The 26285-nt window shown below is 41.1% G+C and overlaps 1 protein-coding gene across 1 annotated transcript in view; it reads right to left on the bottom strand.

Moving 5' to 3' along the window:
• Positions 1 to 13292, bottom strand: part of ube2j1 (ubiquitin-conjugating enzyme E2, J1) — a 39470-nt gene extending 26178 nt beyond the window's left edge. Inside the window, exons 1-4 of the mRNA XM_075459693.1 lie at positions 12913 to 13292; positions 6368 to 6441; positions 4990 to 5121; positions 4447 to 4531 (exon numbers count right to left, since the gene is read on the bottom strand). Coding sequence (XP_075315808.1) covers positions 4447 to 4531; positions 4990 to 5121; positions 6368 to 6441; positions 12913 to 12943 — 322 coding nt within the window. The 5' untranslated portion in view covers positions 12944 to 13292. The remainder of the gene's footprint in view (positions 1 to 4446; positions 4532 to 4989; positions 5122 to 6367; positions 6442 to 12912) is intronic.
• Positions 13293 to 26285: the final 12993 nt, after the last annotated feature.

Raw genomic sequence — 26285 nt, 5'->3', positions numbered from 1 at the left:
CTCACGGCACTTCAATGATATAGTCCAATTCAAGCCAATGAGAGTAATTTCATTTTAATCAAATACAATCAATTAAATTCAAAATTAGTCAAATTCATACATACAGAGACAATTCAAAAAAACTATTTACGAGCTAAGGAAACCAACAAATTAGACCGAAACTTCTCTTCGGTCCATCTACCTTGACCAGCTGGGGTTTGAGAAGACAGAACAGAAGGGACAACTGTTGTAGAGAAAAGAGTAGTCGGACTCACCTTAGCAGCCTCTTATGGGGAAATTATTGTTCAGAACGACACAGAGAGAATCTGCACGGAAATTCCCAATGGCCTTAGTTTGTGAGATCTTCTTATACCTCTTGATATCATTCTTTGTGTATGTGGCCCAAATCCAATCTCTATCTGGCACCTGCTGTCTGAGAATGCTACTACATGTTTGTCATTGTCTAGACAGAGTTTATTCTGGTCCTAAACAATATGTGGTTTGAGCAGTGTCAAGGCCCTGCTCTCCCACACAACCCCCCCTGAAATCACTTATTAGGGATTTAATAAAGAAATAACCTAACCTAAAAACCTAAGCTGTTGGTACAGGTATTGTCCTAAAACATGGTTTTTATGTTTTTATCAACTGGCCAGTTGTTTTATTTTTGGGTTCATATGAAATCTTGATTGGTCGACCAATGAACATGGGACCCTGTTAAAACTGTCATGCTTTACTGTGATGCTGCTCAGCTGATCTTGAGTAAGAAACTTTGCTCTCAGGCCAAGCTTCTGATCTTTTCTTTTCTTTCTTTGTAGGTCTGTTAGTAGTGACCTCAAAGTTGATGATGAATAAATATAATGAATTCCTGTCAATGAAATTTGGTATCAAATCCACAACACTTCTTCTAAAGACATTTTATGTCTAATATTCTAAACTTATCTAACCTTTTCTCCACTCTGTCCAGCCCACAGTTATCATGGAAAATATGTATAAACAAAGGTATGAACATTTATAATTCAATTTTTTCTAAATTCTCTAATAATCAATTCACCCTAGATATTTACAGTGTACTTTTTTTTTTTTTTTTTTAATTAGTCACACTTGATTGATTCAAAGGCAACAGCAGCTCTATGGCCAGGGTCTTCTTCATGACGTCGAAGAACTTTTTTGCCGCTCGTAGCATATTTTAGCTTCTTCGGGCACAGCACACCAAAACAAGCACCTGGCTCTCTTAATTTTTGGCACCAGCTACTAAAAGGCTTGCCGTCTCCGCCCCTTTCATTTATCCATGCCCAGCGCCATTTATTCTTCATGCCTTTCTCAGTTAGGACGTCTTCCCCTGGCTTCATGAATTTTCCCTCCATCGTTGGATTTCGGTGAAACAAACGCCGGCCTGGATGCTGCGTTCAAGACCACTCGGAGGTAACCAAGAGTCATTGGTACACGCTACAGGTTAAGTCGGAGTGTGGCATATTGTCGCTATCAGCTGAACACTGAAAACATATGCAGCAGCAATTTATGCTTTTTTTGGAAGAAGATGAATATATGTATAATTTCCGAGTTTGACGCTGTTCAATTCATTTTCCCCAATTCACAGCGTGTATTTTCCCAAGTTGTCTGGAATGCAGCATAAACTACTGCTGGCACCCCGTGGTTACTGTTGCCATGTCTGTCACAATCTTCTTTGTACATCCATGGTCACAACAACTATAGACATGATAACAATCGTAACTATGCACGTCATTGCGTGTGCTCGATGGTTCGAGGGAGGGGCTTCAACAGTTTTAATGTTTGTTTGTTTATTTTTTATTCAGAATTGCAGTCAAACGGCACAAGCTGGAATACTTTAAGCCCTGCTTTCCACTGTTTTCACTAGTAGCGTTTAGCTTTCTTGTTGGGACCATGTTTCCTGCCAATCAGTCAGGTGTACTACCTTGTTGAGGTCTTCAAACACTCTTTAAAGTGCAGACTCATTTGCGTATTTAGACTTGTGCAGGTTGTATTAGAAATGCAGTTACAAGATGATTCCATAACTTTTTCTGTACTACATCTGAAAAAAATAGTTTGACTATGTTATGCATAAGAAAGCCAGAATGTTCAGCTATTAAATTAAACTATTTTTTGTAACATCTGTGTTTTGCTTATTTTTGTAGGGAAAAAAAGCATCTTCTAAATCTGCCGATTCCATCATTTTTGCCAAGGGTTTGGATGATCTCTTGTTTCGGTAGGTTTAGGAATTTCATAGCACATCATATTCTCCAGCGCCTTTCTCATTTACCCTTTTTGAAGTTAGGAGTCATTTAAGGATCAATGTTTGCTGCAGAAATATCTGATATTAAAAGCATACCTGCGGTTTAAATACATTGCTACCTTTCTTGGACATGAAGTTAGGAGTTCATACTGACAAAATACATTTTTGAAAAGGCTGACAAGTAGGCTGACATCTGTTTCTGTACTAATGATCAATGAGCAAGTAGATCATTACAATTGTTCTTTTGATAAGATTTCATTTTCCAGCTCTACAAATAATGATAATCATTCTTAAAGGACAAGACCGTTTTTTTGACATTGGGCCCTTGATTTCACATTATAACATGATGTTCTACTCACCCCTGCTTGTTGTTGGTCATTTGGAGCTGTTCCGAAGATATTCGAGAGGCGTCTGGCTGCTCTCTTGAGATATTCGGCCATGAAACGGTTTCCTATGGGCAACGTTATACAGGCACAATTTTTGTCGTAAAGTCTGTGTGTGTTTGTCTGTGGGCTGTCTGTGGTAGTAGCACGATGATGACGTCAGTAACAACCATTTTACGACAAAAATTCAAAATGACAGTAACCCGGATTTTTTTAAGTAAACGACGCACCTCCACGTTATCAGTGCTAGTGTACAGTAATTAATAAATTATAAACAGCATAGTTTGTGCCTGTATAACGTTGCCCATAGGAAACCGTTTCATGGCCGAATATCTCAAGAGAGCAGCCAGACGCCTCTCGAATATCTTCGGAACAGCTCCAAATGACCAACAACAAGCAGGGGTGAGTACAACATCATGTTATAATGTGAAATCAAGGGCCCAATGTCAAAAAAACGGTCTTGTCTTTTAATACTGTGCCCTCCATAATGTCTGGGATAAAATCACATTTTTTCTGAGTTACCCCTCTGCTCCTAAGTGTAAAATTCATGTTCAAGTCATGTTAAAGACATGGTAGGTAATCCTGTTCAGAAACACATTTTGTAATACTGGGTGAAATGGTCCGTCTATCCTGAGAGAAATCTATACAAGATGTATTTAGAAAAAGGGACGAAAATAATCAGACCTCTGTGGCAGCTGCAGGACTGAGAAAAAGCTGACCCTGATCTCGGATTGGTCGCCTACAAAAAACCAATCAGATGCCTCTGCTTTCTGCCTATGCCCCCCTCTGCCGGCTCCCTGCTCCATGTGCGCATGCGGTTCCACCGGCTTTGGATGAAGCACTGACGGAATGGGGAGGGGGGGGTGGAGCTTAGAGGAGTGGACACTTTCGAATCTTGCTAGCTCTCTTGCTAGCTCTCTAGGATTACCTACCATAGCTTTAAGTACTTTGTTGCATATTCCTTACATGCAATAACTTAGCAATGGATCTTGGGCAGTTCCTTTTCCTCTCCTCACTTTTTATCTTGCCATTACTCCGATACAGGTTCATCTTGGTCTTGTCTGTCCATAATACCCTTTTCCAGAATTCTACAGGTTCTTTAAGGACTTTTTCGCAAAACTTGTAATCTGGCCATCCTGTTTTTGGGGGAAACAAGTGGTTTGCATCTTGCATGTGTAGGTTCTCTCCGGGTATTCCAGCTTCCTTCCGCTGCCCAAAAAAATGCATGTTAGGTCAATTGGTGTCTCTAAATTGCCCCTAGAAGTGTGTGTGAGCATGCATGGTTGTTTGTCTCGTTTGACTCCGTGTGGACCTGTGATGGACCTGTGATGGACCTGTGATGGACCTGTGATGGACCTGTGATGGACCTGTGATGGACCTGTGATGGACCTGTGATGGACCTGTCCAGGGTGTACCCTGCTTCTCGCCTAATGACAGCTGGGATAAACTCCAGCCCCACCGTGACCCTGAGTTGGATTAGGCGGGTATAGAAAATTGATGAATGGATGGACTTTCTCCTCATGTAGGCTTCTCTCCTCATGTTGAACAATTGCAACTACAGACTCCAAATTGTAGAAGAAACTGGGAAGACAACATCCCAAACATTATGATACCCTGAAATGAGGGGGCCTGTGTGCACTTTTATTATATCTCAATTATTTGATTTACAATTTTACACTGAGAAGCAGAGTGGTAAATCAAAGAAAAAGGTGACTGTCGCAAACATTATGAAGGGGTCTGTATATTTCTATCTGCATTCAAACACAGGCTGTAACTGTAGAAAAGGAAAATAGGACACTATAAACTGTGGATGTGTATGTTGATGGTACTTACTACTCCAAGAAGGCTGCCAGGTCTCAGGATGGTGGCCAGAGATGCTCAAACAAATCTTCTTCCCAACTTCAAATCTTCCATTCGGCTGAGAGCAAAGATAATGACAAGCTGTAGGTGATTGTGCGAGGAGATTAATTTAAAAAATATACGTTCTGAATAGTAGCAGATGGAATAAGTTTTATGTAGTCGAGAACATAAAAACAGATTTTAGAGTTTTCAATGAAAAAAATTTTCTCAAAGTAAAAGCAGCTGGCCTGAACTGAAAAATGAAAAGGTCAATAATTCAGAGTCATCTTAATTCCACTGTTATCGGAGCAGGTGTCATACAATTACCTTTTTATAAGGCAATCTGCTGTTCTCACAAAATCAGTGTAATTCCCTCTCACAGTGCAATAAAAATCCCTCATTTATCCCTTCATTTAACCCTCAGCAAGGGTTAAATGAAATCCATTTTACACATATTATACAGCTGATGTCCTCCTTTTCTGCTTCAGTAGAAAAATAATCAGATACAATTGAGACATGGCCTTATCTGTGACTTACTGTGAGGAGGATGATGCTGGGGGGCTTCATGGGGTACTCTGGGGGAAGTACAATCCTGCCGTGGTAAACTCCCCCATCAAAATCTGAATCTGGGGGCCCACGAACGGAAAAGTGCCATTCAAAGAGGTTGTCCTGCAGACAGAAGTCAATGTTCCATTGAACAAGTATTACACAGTGTGAATACTTGCCGCTGTGCGGTAGTACATTTCACTATTTAAATAAACAGTAAAAACTCAAATTAAAGCTGCAAGCAGCCTTGAGCGGGACCGAGCCTGTGCGCATGTCGGGGCAGGCGCTGAAGAGCAACCTGGCCAAGTTTGGAGCTGTTACCATTAAATCTGTAGGAGGAGTTCGATCAATTGGTGTGGAAAAAAAAATAATAAGACGTTTCCAACCCCCAGCAGGTGGCGCTACAGGTGATTGTCACTATGATTATATGTGCGCCTTCAGGCTGGGTCCAGCAATCACCGTATGAAGTTTGGGAGAGATTGAATAATGTATGTGGGAGTTATAAGCGACTTCATTTTTTGTGGCGAGTGATGGCGAGTCATTGCACTTTGAGGCATCGCCACGGCCACGCCCTTTGAGGTCTGAAAAAGTTTCTCCACCTTTTTTTTCCCCCTATGTCTTAAGAGTAATCTGGCCAAGTTTGAAGCTTGTAGCATTAAATCTGTAGGACGAGTTTGATCATATACAAGGCGTGGAATCGGTCAAAAATGGCACCAAAACGCACTTTCCATCCAAAATGGCCGCCTTCCTGTGGACGTGGGACCATGGCGGAAAGAGACTTTTTTGTGTGTCTGGGCATGATGAATGAGTGTACCGAATTTCATCATCCCACGCGAAACTAACCCCGATGCGGGGACCATTTTTAAGTATCGTAGGGGGCGCTACAGAGCCAATGAGCAACTCCCAAAAAAATTAAGTCCAGATTTGCCATGTCGTCGACTGGCAGGAGGTGCTTGCAAAATTTCAAGTACCTTTTGCAAAGAATAAGAATAACTCCTACAGATACAATGGGGTCCTTGCAGTTTCACTGCTCGGTCCCTAACTATGCAAGTGGGTTTGATATACATAAGCAGTCATGGATAAACCTGGAAAGTCTGCCAAAGTATTACAATTCTGTGGGAAACCCTGCATAAAAAGGACATCTCTATGAACTATCCACTGGTTCGTTACACACATACAGAAAATGTAATTCTTGGTCGGTTCTAGAGGGGGAGTAAGAGCAGTAAAAGTAAGCAGAGCTGCATCAGTGTATGTGTGAATGGGTGAGTGAGAAATATTTCTGTTGAGCCTGTATAAGGTTAAAAGGCACTCCATAAAAACAGACCATGTACCATTTGCTGCAGCACTGTTTATCCTGTTGTGAGCTTACCTCCAGTGGCTGGGCATGGTAGTGCTCGGTAGGATCCCTCAATTCAGCAGCTTCTTTCATCAGCCTCTTTACCGCTGGCCATTTGAATTAAACAAAAACATAAAAGAACAAAAGGTTAAAGGTTTAAATTCACATGAGAACACAGTTGTGTTTTTATAGCCCTCCACCAGCATTTCTTGTACACATTACCACCAAAATATTTGCATACATTTCAACTAAAGTACTTTTAAAGGTAAAAAGTTCTAATTTAAAAATGCAGAGGGTCTGCTTATGTACTGCTTATGGGGTTGCAAAATTCCAGGAATTTTCAATGTTGGAAACTTTCCATGGGAATTAACAGGAATTTATGGGAATTAATGAAAAGATTTTGTTTTTTTTCTTTTAAAATGGGCTTCAATATAGTTGGTAAAGGCAACACACTACATTAAAGTAATTGTAGTGGGTGGCTTTAATATTCATGTAGACGTTGAAAATGACAGCCTGAATATGAACTTTAATTCTGTATTAGACTCTATTGGATTTTCTCAGTGTTCACACCGACTCACTGCCTTAATCCCACCCTTGATCTTGTTCTGACTTATGGCACTGAGAGTGAACAGTTAACAGTGTTCCCTCATAACCCTGTCTTATCTGAACATTTACTGATAACCTTTTAGTTTACATTACTCGTCTAGACCGCTTCTGAGAAGAAATTTACATATGGAAGGTGTCTATCAGAGAATGCTGTGACAAAATTTAAAGAGTTAATTCCATCATCCTTTTCTTCACTATCTTTAGAGCCTGATTTATATTTAGACGGCTTCTGCCCAGTTGATCTCTCTGAACTAACGACAGCAATAGTCTCTTCTAAACCATCAACTTGTGTTTTAGACCCAATCCCAACCAGACTGTTCAAGGAGGTTTTCCCATTAATTGACACTTCCATATTGGATTTGATCAATCTGTCTTTGTTGACAGGATATGTACCTCAGACTTTTAAGGTTGCTGTAATTAAACCTTTACTTAAAAAACCTACTCTTGACTCAGAAGTGTTGGCTCATTATAGACCTATATCCAATCTCCCTTTTATGTCTAAAGTTCTTGAAAAAATAGTTGCAGCTCAGCTTTGTGATCATTTACACAGAAATAATCTGTTTGAAGAGTTTCAGTCAGGATTCAGAGTGCATCATAGCACAGAAACTGCACTGCTGAAAGTTACCAATGATCTCCTCTTAGCCTCTGATAGCGGACTTGTGTCTGTGCTTGTCCTGTTGGATCTCAGTGCTGCATTTGATACGGTCGATCACAGTATCTTATTACACAGACTTGAACATGTTATTGGGATTAAAGGAACTGCATTAGGCTGGTTTAAGTCATATTTATCTGATAGATTTCAGTTTGTTCTTGTAAATGAAGAATCTTCCTCACACACCAGAGTAAGTCATGGAGTTCCTCAGGGTTCTGTGCTTGGACCGATTTTTTTCACTTTATACATGCTTCCATTAGGTAACATTATTAGACAGCATGGCATAAATTTCCATTGCTATGCTGATGATACTCAGCTGTACTTATCTATAAAACCAGATGAACCCAATAGGTTGGTCAGACTACAAGCATGTCTTAAAGACATAAAGACCTGGATGACTCAGAACTGTCTGCTTCTAAATTCAGACAAAACTGAAGTCGTTATCTTTGGACCTGAGCGTTTCAGGGAGAAATTGTCTAGCTATATAGTTACTCTAGATGGTATTTCCTTGGCTTCTGGTCCTACAGTGAGGAACCTTGGAGTTATTTTTGACCAGAACTTATCATTTGACTCGCATATAAAACAGGTTTCTAGGACTGCCTTCTTTCATCTTCGTAATATTGTTAAAATCAGGAACATCTTGTCTCAGAGTGATGCAGAAAAACTAGTCCGTGCATTTGTTACTTCAAGATTGGACTACTGTAATTCTTTATTATTGGGCTGTCCCACATATTCTCTGAAAAGCCTTCAGTTGATCCAAAATGCTGCAGCCAGAGTTTTGATGAGAACTAACAGGAGAGATCATATTTCTCCAGTTTTAGCTTCTCTTCATTGGCTCCCTGTTAAATTCAGAATAGAATTTAAGATTTTTCTCCTTACATATAAAGCTCTTAATGACCGAGCTCCATCACATCTTAAAGATCTCATTGTAAGATATTTTCCTAACAGAGCACTTCGTTCCCAAACTGCAGGTTTACTTGAGGTTCCCAGAGTTTCTAAAAGTAGAATGGGAGGTAGAGCCTTCAGTTATCAGGCCCCTCTATTGTGGAATAAGCTGCCAGTAAATGTCCGGGAAGCAGACACCCTTTCCACTTTTAAGACTAGGCTTAAAAATTTCCTTTTTTATAAAGCTTATAGTTAGGTCTGTTGAATCTGATAGTGTGTCTGCTAGTGTCTCTTGTTCTGCCTCCACCTCTGGCACCCTCTATACTTTCATTACCCCCTACCCGAACCAGGGTTTGAATCCCATTCCCGCCTCTCTTACCTCTTTTATTTCTCCCACTACCCAAACCAGGGTTTGCATCCCCACCCCGCTGTGACTGGTGTGCAGTTGGTGAGAGGCTGAGGTAGCTTGTGGCTGTAAAAGATGGTTGTTGTGGTGTGAGGAGCAGATCTATATAGGGAGTATAGGGAATTACTCACTGAGTCTGGTCCTTTATTTATTTATTTATTTATTTATTCATTTTTTCGTTAGCACAAGTTTCTTGTGTTTACCTTGAATAGGGATGGCTCAGGTGATCCTGAAACATCCCATAGTTAAGCTGCTATAGGCCTAGACTGCTGGGGGGCCTCATCTGTCACACCTTTCCTCACTTTACTCTCTTTATGTATATGTGACATTATTGTGGTCATTAACTCGTGTTTCCCTGTTCCAACAGATATCCTTTGAATGGTGTTACAGTGCCGCCGCCGCTGCGGCCGCTGCGGCCCCCCCCCCCCCTTTCTGTCTTCTCAAACCCCAGCTGGTCGAGGCGGATGGCCACCCTTCCTGAGTCTGGTTCTGCCAGAGGTTTCTTCCTGTTAAAAGGGAGTCTTTTCTCTCCACAGTCACCTCAGGCACGCTCAGGCCGGGAGATTGGACCGAAAAACAAAAAGTTTTCAGTGCAATCTGTTGGTTTTCTTAGCTAGGAAATTGTTTTTGAATTGGCTCTATTTGAACGAATTGGATTATTTTATGAATTATGATTATTATTAATTAATTGAATTCCAATTGGCTTGAATTGGACTTACTATCTAAGTGCCTTGAGATGACATTTGTTGTATTTGGCGCTATATAAATAAAAATGAATTGAATTGAATTCACTGCTATGTGGCTATATAGAAGATTAGACTAACTGAGCAACGGACACGAAACTTAACTGTGCACCAGTCTGTGCAGCTGCAGATCTCCTACTAAAACAAATGGGGAAGCCTGAGAGAAAGAGACAAAAAGATATATATATATAAATGAGAAGATGAGAGTATGTCAAATAATATTTCTCCCTACTATTGCAGAAAAGTACAAATACATGTACTTGTCTTGTCTGTTGTTGTCAACGTGTTATAAAGAAAACAGACATTTCCACAATATAATTTCTGCACGATGTGCCATAGCCCCCACCCCCCCAGCAATACCAGCGAGAGAGCGGACCTTCCTTAAAGATGTGCTCGTGTGAAAGGCAACTGCATAACAGATCAGATCAAATTGTTTGCACATTCTCATGTGCATCTCTGGTATTCATGACTGAAAATGCCTTAAGTGAGTTACAACGTGTAACACTGTAAATGAGATAACTGACGCACTGCTTCCTGCACTGATACTACCAAACACTACTGGACTGAAGATTTGAACATTGCAGTAATTCCATAGAAGGCTGAGCTGGAATGCTGAGGGAAAGAAATGGCATTCCAAATCTCAGCACAACTTCCTCAGCACATTGCTGCCTGTACGCATGCCGAAATGCACTATGAGTTCCAGTGCTTCACATCCTTGGCTGCCTTCCATTCCCATTGTCCATGTCTGGCTGTTCCTTAAACTGATAGTAAGCAGAGTGGACAAGGAAAAGCCCTTTTCCGCAAATGTCCCCATGGCCTCTGTTGAATTTGGAGAAATCAGGTCTCTGGCCTACAGCAACGGGTGATAATCTCTGCATGCCTAATCATCTTATGTAATGCACATTTTGAGTGTCTGCCACGGGGAAGGATTCATAGCAGGTCCAGAGAGGAGAGAGGAGATAATGTTGCATAATAACAAAGCAACATCAAAGACAGGAAACGCAGAGAAGAAGGGAAGAAAATTCCTGCCAAGTCGGAGCATTTTTAATTGTTCCGCTGCTTCCACAACAGGTATAAAAGGTAAAGACAGGAGTATGAAAGAGAGCTGCTCCTGCTCTATGTGACAGTACTTTAAATCCAGTAAAAACTGTAGTATTCTAATGTAGTTTTTAAAAAAAACATTAGCACTTCACGGGGTGGTAAGAACTGCTCCAGGTATTAGTCAAACCTCCGGAGGTACAAGGGAAGCATATGGCTTGTACACCATAACATTTAATTGCAAGAGACTTTGAAATATAAATAGATTTTTGGATCATTATTTGTTGCACTTGTTGTTCATTAAACCCTCATAATATACACTTCAGCATCGGGCATTATTTGTTTCTTTTATTTTGACTTTTAGAGCAGAATAGTTTTTTCCTTATCAGGCAGCAGGGCCTGCTCACTCACAGCTTAGAGGTTTAAGAGTGATTGTGTTCTACTGCAATCTTGTTCTCAGGTATCCTTTTGAGTAATGAACAATGAATTATTCTTCCCTTGATTATGGTCAATTGTCAGTTGTGATTTAACATGAGCACCAAACAAAAACTCTTCCTAAAATTATTGAGATCTGTTCCGAAATTTATGGGAACTGGAAAAAAAAAAAAAAAAACAGCACAAACATTCCAACGCAATGGCCTTAAACACATTATTTCTATTTATGGGTATGGGTATCGAGCACCTGCACAAGGACGCACTCCTGTGTGTGTGTGTGTGTGTGTGTGTGTGTCCTTCCATTTCTAACTGGAACAAGAGCTGTTCGCCAGAAGAGCAAACACTAAGCACTAAGCTAACATACTGGTGAGTGCTTGTTGATACGTGGCATAAACTCAGTCGTTCAGTAAGTTACAAGCGGTTTTATTCTTAGTTTCAGTTCTCTGAGGAAAGCTAACCCTCTGATATTGCCAGACAACACCGCATGTGAAAGAGGCTTTGAGAAAGCTATCAATGTTTCTTAATCTAGTGTCTTATGTAACCTAATTCTAACATACTACAATAATATAAAATGTTCAAACAATCTGAATATTCAAACAGATGGAACATGCCACATCTTTAAGTTCTAACCTCAAATTGTCAAACAGGCCTGTTTACACAACGGAGAACACAAAAAGCATGTAACAAAAATTAAGAAGAGTGCACTCATGTGTTTAAATTGTAATTTCTTTGCCACGATCAGTGGCTTAATCCTTAAAAACTAATTCAATTGTAAAATACTTTATTTGTTAAAAAAAAAAGTTAATTACATAATAAACAAAATTTCAAACAGACTCAAAATAAGTTCATTACCCCAAAAATAAGGATTTGACAGAGTTGTTTAGAAAAAGAAAAGCTTTTTAAGTGTCTAAAAATCCACCCACAGCTGCTTTGCTGAGAGCCTGTGCTTACCTAAATTACAACAATGTTGTCTTATTTGACCACATTAGCCCTACTTGGATTCCTAGATTTAATTTTTTTGACAGAGCAGCTTATTTCAAATAGTCTGTCAGACCATCGTGGTATCCAACAGATTTCCTAACAGCAGCTGCTCTTGTGTTACAAAGCCATGTCTATAGGTCACATCCTCCACTCTTTGCAAAATCACCATTTAAATGACAAAGAGGCCTGAGAGCGTTCTTTCCACTGTTTATACAATAAACTCAACAACCCGGTCCTCTGATTCTGCTTACTGAAAAAATATTATAAGTCCTAATAATGCCTAAATCACATGCAGTACAAGTAACTAGTTTGGATAAATAGGTGGCTGCCTTAAATTTTTTGACAGGTTCTGTTTGTTACCAAAAAAAAATACAACAATCTACTGTACTTCTAAGTACAATCCCAAATCAGTACTACAAGTACCCCATGTGTCTTCCGCTTATTAAATCGTTTTTACTAAATTCTCCAACTAAAATAAACAGGAATGCATCAGTAAAAACTGATTCATAACATATAAGAACATGGCAACAACAGCCATAGACTGTGCGGATAAGATTTTACAGACTAAGGCTGAATGTTCAGTTTTGACTACATATCAGTGACATACCAAAGTACATCCAGGTGAAGTTCACAACTGAAAGAAGCCAGCGAAGACAAACGCTGAGAAAACGTGTCAATGGGCTTTGAGCGTGTTCAATTAATTTAAGAGAAAGCTGTTAAGAGTTATTGTACGTTAATAGGGAAATGTAAAAAGGTGGTGGGTTTCCGTTCGGTCTGTCGAAATTCGCTGATAACTAAAGAACACCTGGATAACATTCTAAAGTCAGCTTACCTGGACTCTTAAGGTTGTACTTATTTTCCATGCTGACAGACGCTGGGAATGGTAAATTATCAAGTTTTGTTCAGTCCCTCGGTTGCTTCCTCGCTTGCTAGCTAATTCACAGCAAACGTTACCCTCTTAACGTTAGCTTAATGTAGCAGCCCGGCTAGCTTGCTTCGGTGAGCAACTTCGCGTATAAAACTTGAAACCGAAGGTGTTCCTCCCTCCCCGGTGGTCCAATACGTGGTTGGGTTTGGAGGATAAATTAATCTAGTCTTTAGTAAAACACTGGGTTGTTGTTTCTGAAGTTTATCCGCTGTTTTGGTTTCAAAACAGCTTGTCAAATATTATCTACGTGACGTCATTTGTGGAACATAAACAGGAAGTGGCTGAGTACTGGTTGTCCTTCCTTTTTTAATACCAGACACATCATTAAGAGAAATGTTGCCCTCAGCTTGGAGATTTGTGTTTAATTTCTTAAAGACTACAGGACTTTTTGAAAGGATTTAGTTTATTTTAGTTTATTTCGTGAATTGTTTATTCATTTGTCTATTTATTTATTTTCTTTCTTTATTTTATTTTATTTTGTCACTCCTTCGTTGACGCTCCACACCCGCAGTTACATAATTGTACCGTTGTTGGCGATAATGCAACATTACGGATGCTAACCGCCAATAAATTACAAGAAGAAGAAGAAGAAGAAGGAAAAAGAGAAATGTTTGCCGTATTCAAAATCTGCACTCGTTTTACGTTTTTCACTTATAGAGGATTCAATAGTGGATGGAGTTAGATTTACTAATGTTTTTCTCCGGTCACTATTTGAATGCAGCGGTACTTCATAACTATGCGCCTTTTATTTACAGGTACAAATACTGCGAAGGCGTACACACCAAATGTGAAGTATGCGCTGTATTTTAACATGTTTTAATCGACATCTCTCTTTATAACTTTGACATGAAACAATGACACCATCAGCTTTGCAGCTGTAACCTTTTTTATTTGCACTATCGACTTTTACAATCACTGACAGCTGTGCTGTAATAAAGTAATATTATATTATTGTCATCAGTATTTTATCATAGTTGTTGTTGTGTTCATTTAACCAGGAATAAGTCTCACTGAAATCAAAGATATGCTTTGCAAGGTTGTCCTGTCCCTCACAGAACCATCACCCCAGTGACATAATTAAAAAAAAAAAAATTATTTGGCAAATGAAGAAGGATAAGAAGAATGACGGCATTTCAACAGGCCGTCGCACCGCCTGAAAATATGCTGAATGTAAAAAAGATTTTAGAGCGAAGGTGGACACAATGTTACCGAATCCAGGGACTGCCACCACGAGAGGGGAAAAAAACGGTGGAAACCCGTTCACGTGGATTATTAAACTATGCTCTCGGTTTTGCACTAATAATCCGTGCAGACGGGTTGCTAAACCATGAGAACAGTTGAATAATCCGTGCGCACAGTTTTTCTCCGGGCCTTTTTTTCTTTTTTTCCTGGTGGCACTTGCCGGGCTCCGTCTCGGACTCCGTAGAGTCGGATTATTATTAGTTGTTCGCCACACGTTTTCAGTGGGTGAGAAAATTGCAACATTTAGCTGCGAACATTAGCGCGAGCTACTGTTAGCTAGGTAGCATTAGCACGCGCTGTTTGCTCATAGCTCCATGATGCCTACGGAGTGCAGATCTTCTGTTCACTATTTCTTTAGTGTACGACGTGACGGAAATGTGGTGAACTAAGAAGTAGCATCAAGGAAGTATCTTTCAAAATTATACACAAAATATATCCAGTAAAAAAAACATTAGAAAGATTTAAACTTGATATTGAATACTCTTGTGATTTTTGTGGCTTGTATGATGAATCTATTGCACAATTATTTTTTCACTGTTTATTGTCAAATGTTTTGGTTGAATGTACAACATTTTATTGAAAAGAAAACTGGACATTCAGAACATTTGCACGAAAAGGACATTTTTCTTTACTTTGAAAATTACCAAATGTAAGAAGATTTAATTTTTTTGTACAACTTGTTTTATTTTTAAGGTACATTTCATATCCACAAAAGGAAATGGACTGACAGCAAACCAAATTTTACACTTTTATTTTAAAGAACTATATCAATACAGCACCGACATCAATGGTTTAGAAATGCCTAAGGCTTTAAAAACAAACTTTATTTTGGAAAAAGTTTTATTGAAATAATGTTTTTCTCTACAGTGATGCATTTTATATGCATGATGTTTCATATGTTTCTTTGTACATTTATATCTTATTTTTTGGGGGGCTTTTTATGCCTTTAATTTTAGGACAGTTGGAGAGAGACAGGAAGCAGGGGGCAGAGAGAGGGGGAAGACATGCAGCAAAGGGCCGCTTGAAAGTTTTTTAAAAAGTGAAAGAAGTAGCTAGCAAAAATGGCTGGCTCACTGTTTAGTGCACTGTTTATTGAACGAGTGGACCATTCGAGCACAGCCGCACTTTTAGACAACTTGGCATGTCATTGGGTACTTCCTGACAGCGTATCTTGCTGCATATTACCATGTTGATACACTTGCGATTTTTCATACACATTCACATATTTTAGTTCATTTTACCTAAACACATTTACACCTTTGAAGGCATTCAAATGTTTTCACGTATTCAGATGTTGCGATACAGTCACAAAGACTGGATAGTGTAGTGGTAAGATCGCCACCTTTCATGTAGGTGACCTGGGTTTGAATCCCCTGCATGAAAGGTAGTACCGGTCCTTATGCAAGACACCTTTACCCTATTTGCCTACATGTAAGTCGCTTTGGATAATAGGGTCTGCCAAATGCTTAAACAAGGCATGACTTTTTGCTCTAAATATGTATATAGGAATAGTAATTGAGAATCATAGTTCTATCAATCTTGTTTTGTGATGAAACATTTCTACCTTTTTTTTAAACATTTTTTTATTTGAGAGAATGAGCATTGATCAAAGTTATTCAACATACATATTTTTTTCTTATTTGCTTCCCCCCACCCCACCATGCTGCCTATACAAAGAAATATTTCTATCTTGATGGAAGAATAGCTAATTTAGATTGACAATTAAATTGTTTTGTTTTTTTGTGATTCCGCATACACATTTATACAAAAAAAGTAACTATCCTTTCTGTGTTTGAGAATGGTATAATTCATATGTGAAGACCATCATATCTCAACTCAAGTGAACCTCTTTGAGAGATTTTAGGTATGTATGATAGTTCTCTCACATCATGAAAACTGGAAATAAGCTAAATAAAAATAATGTGATCTAAATCCCACCATTTGAAAAAATTCAGAAGTCAATTTTTGTATGGCAAAACAGACCTGATCATAAATTCAGGCAGAGCATACAAGTACCCAGTAATCAAAATCTAAGTAACTGATTTCAATTTTGTAAGATCAAGGTATCAAACCTAGATCCCAGGTTCAGTTTTGTAACTTGAAATCATGTTTAATTCATTCTTATTCAGTCCTCTGAAAAAAAAAATAATTCTCTGTATGCTTTCCGTCTCATGGGTGTTTCATTACAAATGGATGGTGCTGAAGATACTTAGAGATGAAAGAGAATAGGAATAAGTTGCATACCATCATTACTGTCCATCTCATTTTCTAATTTGTCTTTCAATATGAAACGTCAAGCAAACGTCTCTCCAAGCGAAGCAGCAATACACTTAAATTTTACTTCATGAACATTTTGTAGACATCATACCAACACAGAATCATAGGATTTAAAGAGAGTTAATTTCTAAAACATTTTAATCTGAAAAAACAAGATAATAATAATAATTAATAAATGTCTCTGGATTTCTAAAAAGCACTTGTGTTGGACAAAGTAACCAAGAGAACAGCTCAAAGAAAAGACCAATACCTGGTCAAATAAATGTGTATTTTTTAAATATATTTAAAAATGTGCATTTGCCATGTTATAGACTGAAAGTTGTTTTTGGATTTGTTGTAATGCTGGTATTTCTGGCTTTTTTGCAGGATCAGAGATGGTGCCTCTGTCTTAAACGTGGGGTTATTCTGCTTTAATTCAGTTCCTGTTCCAGTTTGCCAGTGTTGGGGCTCATTAGGGGGTAGAAATCCAGAATAAAATGTAAAATTCTTCTTTTATGAAGCACATAAAAAACTTTCTATGTGTTTCCTTTCCAGCCTTCCTGCATCTGGTTGTGCTACGTGTATCTTCCTGTTAAAGAGGAGTTTTTCTTTCATTTGCACTTCACTTATGCTCAACACAGGAGTTTGAGACGAAGTGACGATTCTGTGCAGTCTGTTGCTAGTCTTAGTTACACATGCATGTATACGGGGTGGCTGCAGCTCAGGAGGAAGAGCAGTCGCTTATCAGAAGGTCAGTGGTTTGTAGGCAAGATACTGAACCCCATGTTGCCTAGCAATGTGTCTATTGATAAATGAATGTGAATGAATGCATTGAAGAAAGCACTGACTAAAACGTGCTGTGGTGTGTGAGTGAGTGGGTGAATGTGGCATGTAGTGTTAAAGCACTTTGAGTGGTCAACTAGACTAGAAAAGCTATACAAGTACAGTCCACTTACCATATGCACACACACATACATATATGTGTCAAAAACATGACAACCCAGAGTTTAGAGTTGTAGGGTTACAGACTTACACACTGCTTTCCACCTGCTGCTACCCCTGGCCCTTATTTTGATTTTGGGTCTGAAATTTCCGATTTTTTTTTATCTCACTTAGTGCTGAGTACAGATAAAGTCATTGTAGTGGATGACTTTAATATTCATTAGGGGTGTGCAAAATAATCGTCATGACGATGCATCGCGATTCTAATTTTCGCGATCTACTGCATCAATTTGCTTTGAGTTATGTATCAATTGAAGACACTATCCAGACCATACACAGCCAGTCAGCCACTGGTAATGGCTGTATTTTTTTTTTAAAAGTATGTTCAGTGAAAATATCGCAATGCATCGCGATGCATCGCAATAATTCACGTATCGTGATGCATCGTGATAGAATCGCATCGTGGCATGTGAATCGTGATTCGAATCGAATCGTGACTTCTTTGCCAATACCCACCCCTAATATTCATGTAGATGTTGAAAATGACAGCCTAAATATTAACTTTGATTCTATATTAGACTCTATTGGATTTTCTCAGAGTGTTCACAGACCGACTCACTGCCTTAATCACACCCTTGATCTTGTGCTGACTTATGGCATTGAGAGTGAACAGTTAACAGTGATCCCTCATAACCCTGTCTTATCTGACCATTTTTTAATACTTTTGAGTTTGCATTAGAAGAAATGTATGTATAGTAGGTGTCTATCAGAGAATTATGGAACCAAATTTAATAAATTAATTCCGTTATCATTTTCTACACTGCCATGTGCAACAACAGAGGACGGCTACCTACATTTTGCTCCCCACAGAACTTGATTGTCTTGTTGACAGCCCAACATTTAGAGAATCAAATAGTCTGGAAAGATAGTCTAATAACATATAAGAAAGCCCTTTTATAAAGCTAGAACTGCTTACTATTCATCATTTTCAAATTAATTAATTGGATTTCATTCATTATGATTCCAATGAATTGAACTCCAATTGGCTTGAATTGGACCATATTATTTAAGTGCCTTGAGGTGACATTTGTTGTAATTTGGTGCTACATAAATAAACTGAATTGAATTGAAATTGAATCTAATTGACAGAAGAGAATAAGAACAATCCCAGATTTCTTTTCAGCACTGTAGCCAGTCTGACAAAGAGTCTGAGCTCTTTTGAACCAGGTATCCCTTTAACTCTCAATAGTGATGATTTCATGAGCTTCTTCACCAATACAATTATTTCTATCAGATTGATGGAGTCCTTCCCACTATTATCAGTGATGTATCATCAAGTACAGCAGCTTTAGAAGTATCTTCAGAACCTGATTTATATTTAGACGGCTTCTGTCCAGTTGATCTCGCTGAACTAACAACAGCAATTCAACCTGGAGAGACTCACACGGAGAGAGAAGGAGACAATTGAAAGGTTTTATTGACAAGATTTCTTTGGCGCTCGGGCCCCGGCGGAGGACATGCAAGCTGAACCGCTGTGAGCTTGAAAGTCCGGCATAGGGGCCGAGCTGGCGAGGGACTGGCTGGAAGGTGAGGAAGGAGCCTGTGAGAAAGGTTGCCCCCCCAAAAAAGAAACCCTCACGACAGGCTTTCCAGTCTGAAATATCATTTTTAGAGAGAAAGAGAAAAAGAGAGAGAAAGGGGGAGTGAGCCCACCTGGGCTGCAGGGGAAGTGAGCCCCCCTAGGCTGCAGGGGAAGTGAGCCCGCCTGGGCTGCAGGGGAAGTGAGCCCGCTTGGGCTGCAGGGGAAGTGAGCCCGCCTGGGCTGCAGGGGAGTGAGCCCACCTAGGCTGCAGGGGAAGTGAGCCCGCCTGGGTTGCAGGGGAAGTGAGCCCGCCTGGGTTGCAGGGGAAGTGAGCCCGCCTGGGTTGCAGGGAGAGAGAGCCCGCTTGGGCTGCAGGGGAAGTGAGCCCGCCTGGGCTGCAGGGGAGTGAGCCCGCCTGGGCTGCCAGAGGAGAGAGAGAAAGGGAGAGTGAGCCCGCTTGGGCTGCCAGAGGAGAGAGAGAAAGGGAGAGTGAGCCCGCCTGGGCTGCAAGGGAAGTGAGAGAAAGGGGAGAGTGAGCCCGCTTGGGTTGCCATAGAGATAGAAAGCCCCCTTGGGCTGCCAAAGAGATAATGCTGCCAGAGAGAGAGAGAAGCGACAGTTAGAGCCGAAAGACTCCACCACCAGTTAGTGATGCGAGAGCTTATCTAGAAACTGAGCGAGCGCTGAGCAGCGAGCACGGATTGAAGGTCTGGACAGATGTAGGAGGAGAAAAGGGGGGTTTTGATATAAGGGAGTTAATACTAGGATGAGGGCCGGAATGAGGGGCGGAAAGATCAAGGATTAGGCGCTTTTTACCGGAAAACTTCCGAGTGGCCACGCCTAGGGGACTAACTCGAAAGAGGGAAAAGGGGGGGGGACGCAAAGGGGCCGATCAAGAAGCCTTTAGACACCTCTTTAAGGAGGAGCTGGGTCACAACTTCTGGTTTCCCAAGCGCTGAACGCAGGTTAGGGCACACTAGGGAGGTGGAGAGAGGGCGGGAAACACCGATAAAAATCCTTGGGAAAGACCAGTGAGGAGGAAATTGACAAAAGATCTATCAGGGTGGGTCTGAAGCAACGAGGCTAGCTCAGAAACTACGATGGGGGTGGACAGAGAACGAGAGATCAACGTTTGGACCCGCGAAGGGCCTTGGGGGGGCTAACCGGCGAGGGCAGATGAACCTTGGGTGCGCGTCCTTGCAGAAGCTGCACACATGAAGAAAGGAGCAATTAGGGAAGGAACAAACGCTCCAGTTAAAGTTATTGCAGATGGGCGTGTCGTTAAATACCTCCACCTTCCGGCCATAGCGATCTGTGGGCGGGCTGTTAACTGTACGGTGAGCCGGCTGGAGGAGCGGAGGGGGCCGGCTTAACGGAATGGAGGGACAGAGTGCGCTACGATGGCCGACGGCCGAGCAGTAGAAGCATGGGGTTGCGTGAGTCAACATAACCAGGAGCTCGGTGTCCAGGACGGACCAGTCCAGGCGCACACCCGACTGTGACAGAACAGAGGCGGCTTTAGAGGAGAACGCCTTGTGGTAATGGTAAAATAGGGACCGGCCGTATTTTAGGTTGAGATCGGCAATCAGAGCGAGATAAGAGTCCAGCTCGACTCGGCGCTCGGGATAAACAGAGCAAATAACGTCCCTGTAGACCCCGAATGCAGCTACAAACTCGCCGATGAAAAGATCCCTGGACAGGCGGGGATCGGCCGAGCGGAACACGGCCGTGAAATCAGAAGAGGAAGCGACCTGCCGGTCGACCACAGGAGAGGGGAGCAACAGGGAGACCATGTACTGCCCCTGCAGGATCTTGGAGCGAAGACGAGGCGAGACATGGGCGTGAGCGGGCACATACGGCTGGCCTAGAAGAGAGAAGCAAGCGTGAGACCGGGAAAAGAAAGGGGTTAGGGGAAGCGTGCTGCAGCGAGACAGATTAAAACAAAGGAGACATAGCACCACATCTTACCCTGCGATGGGCCGGGGCGGGCGTCGGCGAGGGAAAACGCTCCCGGGAAGAGCTGAGAAGCTGGCTGGTTCGGCTGAACCACCGGTGGGTGGATAGAGCGGAGATAGATCGATGAAGAATATCCATGGAGGAGATGAGAGCTGCCGTGAACAGCTGGGCGTCCAGGGGAGGCAGAGCCGAAGACAGGTCGGGAAGCAAGGAGGGGGGGGGGGGCAGAAGTCGAGGCCAGCGGGGAACCAACCGGGGCGGGATCATCCGGGCGGCTCGCGGCTGAGGTGGGCCCCGAAGCCGGAGCGGAGGTACCGGAGGAGCGGGGACGGCCCCGGCGCCGCTTAGCCGGAGGCGGGGATCGTTTCCTGGATATTTTACCAGCGGTGGGTGGGGAAGGAGGCGATGAACCACCGGATTGGAGAAGCTCTGCGAGAGAAGCGAGCTGATCGGAGCCGAGGCCGGTGGCTGGGCGGATGCCCCTGGACCGGAGAACAGATGACGGGGAGCAGGCAGCAGAGTGAGGGGCGAGCTGGGCGCTCCGACGGAAGGGAGCGAGGGAAGAAGGATTGGCAACGGAAGAATGGCGGATCGGAGGCCCCTGAGAGGCGTCAGAATCAGAATCGGACATCATAAAGTCTGCGGAGTGCGACCAACGAGCGAGAAGCGAATGCATGCAGCTTGGCTGGCGAACAGGGAGAGCCCAGGAAGGAGAGCCTTATATCTGGATCTGGACGGTTGATGAGCAATTGGCCACACCTGGTGAGTCTGCCATGTTGAATTTGCGGCTAGCCTTCATTAGTCTCTTCTAAACCATCAACTTGTATTTTAGACCCAATCCCAACCAGACTGTTCAAGGAGGTTTTCCCCTTAAAGGGATAGTTCGCCTCTTTTGACATGAAGCTGTATGACATCCCATATTAGCAATATCATTTATCAAATTTGACTTACCCCCGCTGCGTCCTGTGAGCCGAGTTCCAGCCAAAGGTAGTTGGCTGGGGCCACAAAAATAAAGCGTTTTGCTTCTCAAAACAATATGCGTTCAAAAGAGTAAAACATTTGCATCCCAAAATCGTTCATCCAGAAAAAGTCAGACCTCACAATCTCTTGGCGCTATTTTCCCTCTACCTTCATATCACTGTGTGCTGCCACCTGCCGACAGCCGCGCCTGTTACGGTGTTTGCTGCTCGGAAGCAGGGGACTGCTCGCTCTGCACTTCGGTCTGCACGGTCTACACAGCAGGCAGTGATACGAAGAGTAAGAGTAAGAGGCTCATCTCGCCGCGCTGCAGGACTGAGAAGTTCACCAGGTCCTCTGTCCCCACAGCCATAAGGCTTTTTAACTGTGACTGTTAACAGGTTCTTCTCACATTTATTTGTTTATTTATTTATCTATTTGATCTAATTTGAACAACATGACAATTTGAATTTCCTAATTTCCTCCATTGGGGATGAATAAAGTATTTCATATTCTATAATATTATGTATATCTCTATAAAGGAAAATACAGAAATATGGATGAGAAATTGCAGCAAACTTGAAAATTAGATGGAATACCCCAGTTGAACCTAGTTGCCGCTTTTGATGGTTGAATTGTGTTATAAAGCTTTCAAGTTGAGACACATCCACCATCCTAAAACATTACCCAGATGGCTTAACACGATCTGGTTGTGAAGAAATGAATTATATGGTGGAGCAGAAGAACAAAGAAAACTGAAGAAAAGTGATTTTGCTCAACGTCAGCATTCTGTCTTGATGTTGTTTTTTTTACAATAATACCTCCTTCTGTTCCTACCAAGTTCCAACAAATGACCTGATCATCAGAGAAGAAAGTCACTTAACCACTCTACATTTAACTCCTAGATGTACAATTTTTTATTATCTAGTGTAAGCAGGAGTTCTTTTTGTCCGTCTGTCCTCCATGTGTATATACCATCCATCGTTATACTGTAATTTGTAGGAAATAACTGAGCAAAATTTAACCTAAGTTTTATTCTTTATTGAATTGTCCTAATTTGAGTTGGGTCCAAATTTTGTAATTACTTCTACATTCTTATATTTTGACAAAGAAGTTCTTAAATTTCGTTGTTATTTTTGCCACAGTCATCAACTCACATTCACATTCGGGCAGTACCATTTATTCCACAGATAAATTATAGTCTATCATACTCATTCACACACTGATGAGCATACAGCAGGCAATGTAGGATTCCAGCTATCTGGGAAGCCAGGGCTGAAATAAGCCACCGTTCAGTCTGGATCAGTCCAGAGCTCCATACCGACATGCAAAGACACTGACCTTCTTTCATCATTTCTGCAGAGAAGCAAAAACACTGAATGCTTAAGGAATTTCTTTCGACTTAAGTTTTCATTTTGGATAGAAGATGATGACACATGAAAAGCTGAAATATTAGGCCTACGGAACATACATCTTTTTGACATGAAAATGTTCTTTTTTGGTAAAGTGAAGTGGCATTTCCTTTCCACACAAAACTTAGAAATACACTAAATAAGACTAAATAAAACTAAAGTTCTCAATTTTGTGCTTCAGGTTTGAACTCTGTTGCTCTGCCTGCTCTCTTTATCTGTTATAAATACAAATATAAGCTCTTGCTCAAAGAAGAATAGAATAGAAAATACTTCAGTCATCCCCCATGGGGGAAATTCTAAAGTATTTTTTCAAGTATTCAAAGTATGTAATAACGAGTTTGTATCATTACTACTCTTAAAAAATCTGTGTGTTTGATGTTTTTTTTTTTTATGTCTGTACTATACAACTGGCTAACAGTTGGTTTGTGTAAAGATTAACCTCTAATGAAGACAGATAAGCAGGAAAAAAGCTTTATGTAATACCATGAATTTGGCTCTACATCAAGTACAGCAATCTTCCATCGACCATATCCAGATTAATTTTGTTTGTGTGTGAGTGTGTGTGGGATTTCATTGACATGGTTTAGTGTGTGCATGTGTGACATGCTTATCTGTCAACTGTGAAAAGTTGCTGTAGAATTTATAATCCAGAACATTTCACTTGACCATAGCACCCCAGGATTTCAGTGTTTGCTGCCCTCCACAGTTCAAATAATGAAGATACATGTTGAATACGCATCCAAAATGTTAGTATACTCATATACATACTGTATATGTGTGAATATATATACTGTATAACAAAATCTTAAGTGTTTTGTATATACTAGTTCAAAGTAAACACAAGAAACTTGTGCCACAAAAATAAAATGGAGGCAGGACAAGACAAACAAGCAGATTCAGCAGACAAACTCACCTAAACAGTCCTAAAGTCACTAAAAATGCAAGCAAATACGAGGCCATACAGGCCAACTCACCTGAAACGGCTGTCTGGTTTCAAAAGGCTCACACGGGCCACACCCTCCACCTAAATTCATCCTGGATTTTATCCTTGCATCTCCCAGGAGTCTGTTTACCCTAAGTGCTGCCCATGCTGGGCCCCCAGCTACTATTGCTTCTTCTAATCCAAATCCACTGACTGGACTTTACTGCCTCATCTGACACTTCCTTCACTGTTTTCCTCACACTCTGTCCACTTACACCCAGCTCCCTCAACAATGAGACAGCAGACTTTGCAACAAATCCTCTACACCCTACTTCCACTGGACATATCCTAACTTTCCATCCTCGCTGCTCTGCTTCTACCCCTAACTTCGTGCTTTCTGTTTTGTATCTAGATAAATTCCTTTAAGATTTGGGAGATTAATCAATCAGATGTGATGAAAGCCATCAATAAGTTAAATTCTACATTTAACTCACTGCTTATGTTTCTGGTAAAACTTGTGATTCAATTCAATTCAGTTTTATATATATAGCGCCAAATCACAACAAATGTAATCTCGGCACTTCATTATTTGGCCTACAGTCAAATTCAAGCCAATTAGAGTCCAATTCATGGTAATAATAATCCAATCAAATCTCATTAATTCAATTCAAAATCAGGCCACATTAGGCCAAACACAAGTTAATGTCAAAAATAATGCTATAAAGATATACATACCTTCCTTGTTTTTAAGAACGCAGTTCTAAGAACTGTCTTTCCCAGGGGAACTGTTTAGTATTCGCACATGAGTCGGGACCTTGATAGGGACACTGCTCTCCAGAACACACTGGAGAGATTGTATATCCTTTCTGGCCAGGGAACATCTTGGGATCCCCCAGGAGAAGCTGGTGTCACTGGGGAAAAGGATGTCTGAGTTTCTCTCCTGAACCCATTCCTTCAGGACCCGATCTCGGATAAGCGGAAAACAACGGATGGATATTCTGTTGCTTCTACATCGGATGCCATCTTAATGCCAGTTTCACTCTTGCTGAACTGTCTTCCAGCTTTGTTAGACATTTGTTTGGTCCTTCTGTCTGACCATATCCAGAAATGATCACAGCACATTCTAAATCTATCCACTTGCCTTGGTCATCAGTTGACAGTGAATAGGTAATCGTCAGTTGTTTGCTTGTCGGACTTGCGTGTCCATCTTGGTCTTGTTGTCCGAGTATCTTCACATTGCTCTGCCTCAATCCTATGCATGGCAATGCTTGAACTCTCATCAGATGCTTCATCCCTCCTCAGATCCACACTGTCTGTTTTTCACCTCTGCACTCTCACTCAGCTGTTGTAAATTTTGTTCTATTAGCTGTGCTATTTCTTTCCTTGCTCCTCTTAGTGGTTGCAGTCTACCTTTCATCAAGTCATATGAAGTTAGGGTGACTTTTGGTTGCCACCCCATGACTTGTGTGGATTACTTCTGGCCCCCCGTGTACACCTGTTGCCATCTTCACTGCTTAGCACCGCTGTCTGAGCAACTCCTCTCCAATATTCTTTTGGCTGGTTTTAAAGGTGGGAACAAACGTCTTGGTACTGTTACTTCCTTAATAGGGAGGAATCAAGACAAAGAAGTTTATATTTTTTTAAAAAAACTGTAAAAGCTAAGATAAATACAAAAACAATAGTTTTGAATACATTCTCTGTGCGGAAGTGTTTGATGAGGGAATCTAAAATTGTCTTTTTTTTTTACATAGCACAAGAGAAACAAGTTTATACATTATTATTAAAGGAGCCATGGCATGAAATTTTCACTTTTTAAGGTTACTTAACATTAATATGAGTTCCTCTAGCCTGCCTGCGGTCCCCCAGTGGCTAAAAATGACGATTGACCTAAACCATGCAATGGAAATTATTCTCCGCCTTACCATGCAGATGGCCTAAACGGGAAAGCTGCCTCATATGACGTCGAGGTTATTTCCCCCCAGAGCCCATATATGGCTATGCCAAAACT

Source organism: Odontesthes bonariensis, chromosome 24 (genome assembly GCF_027942865.1).
Source record: "Odontesthes bonariensis isolate fOdoBon6 chromosome 24, fOdoBon6.hap1, whole genome shotgun sequence".
NCBI lineage: Eukaryota > Metazoa > Chordata > Actinopteri > Atheriniformes > Atherinopsidae > Odontesthes > Odontesthes bonariensis.
Note: the sequence above shows the minus strand (reverse complement) of the source record. Positions and strands in the feature narration are given on the sequence as shown.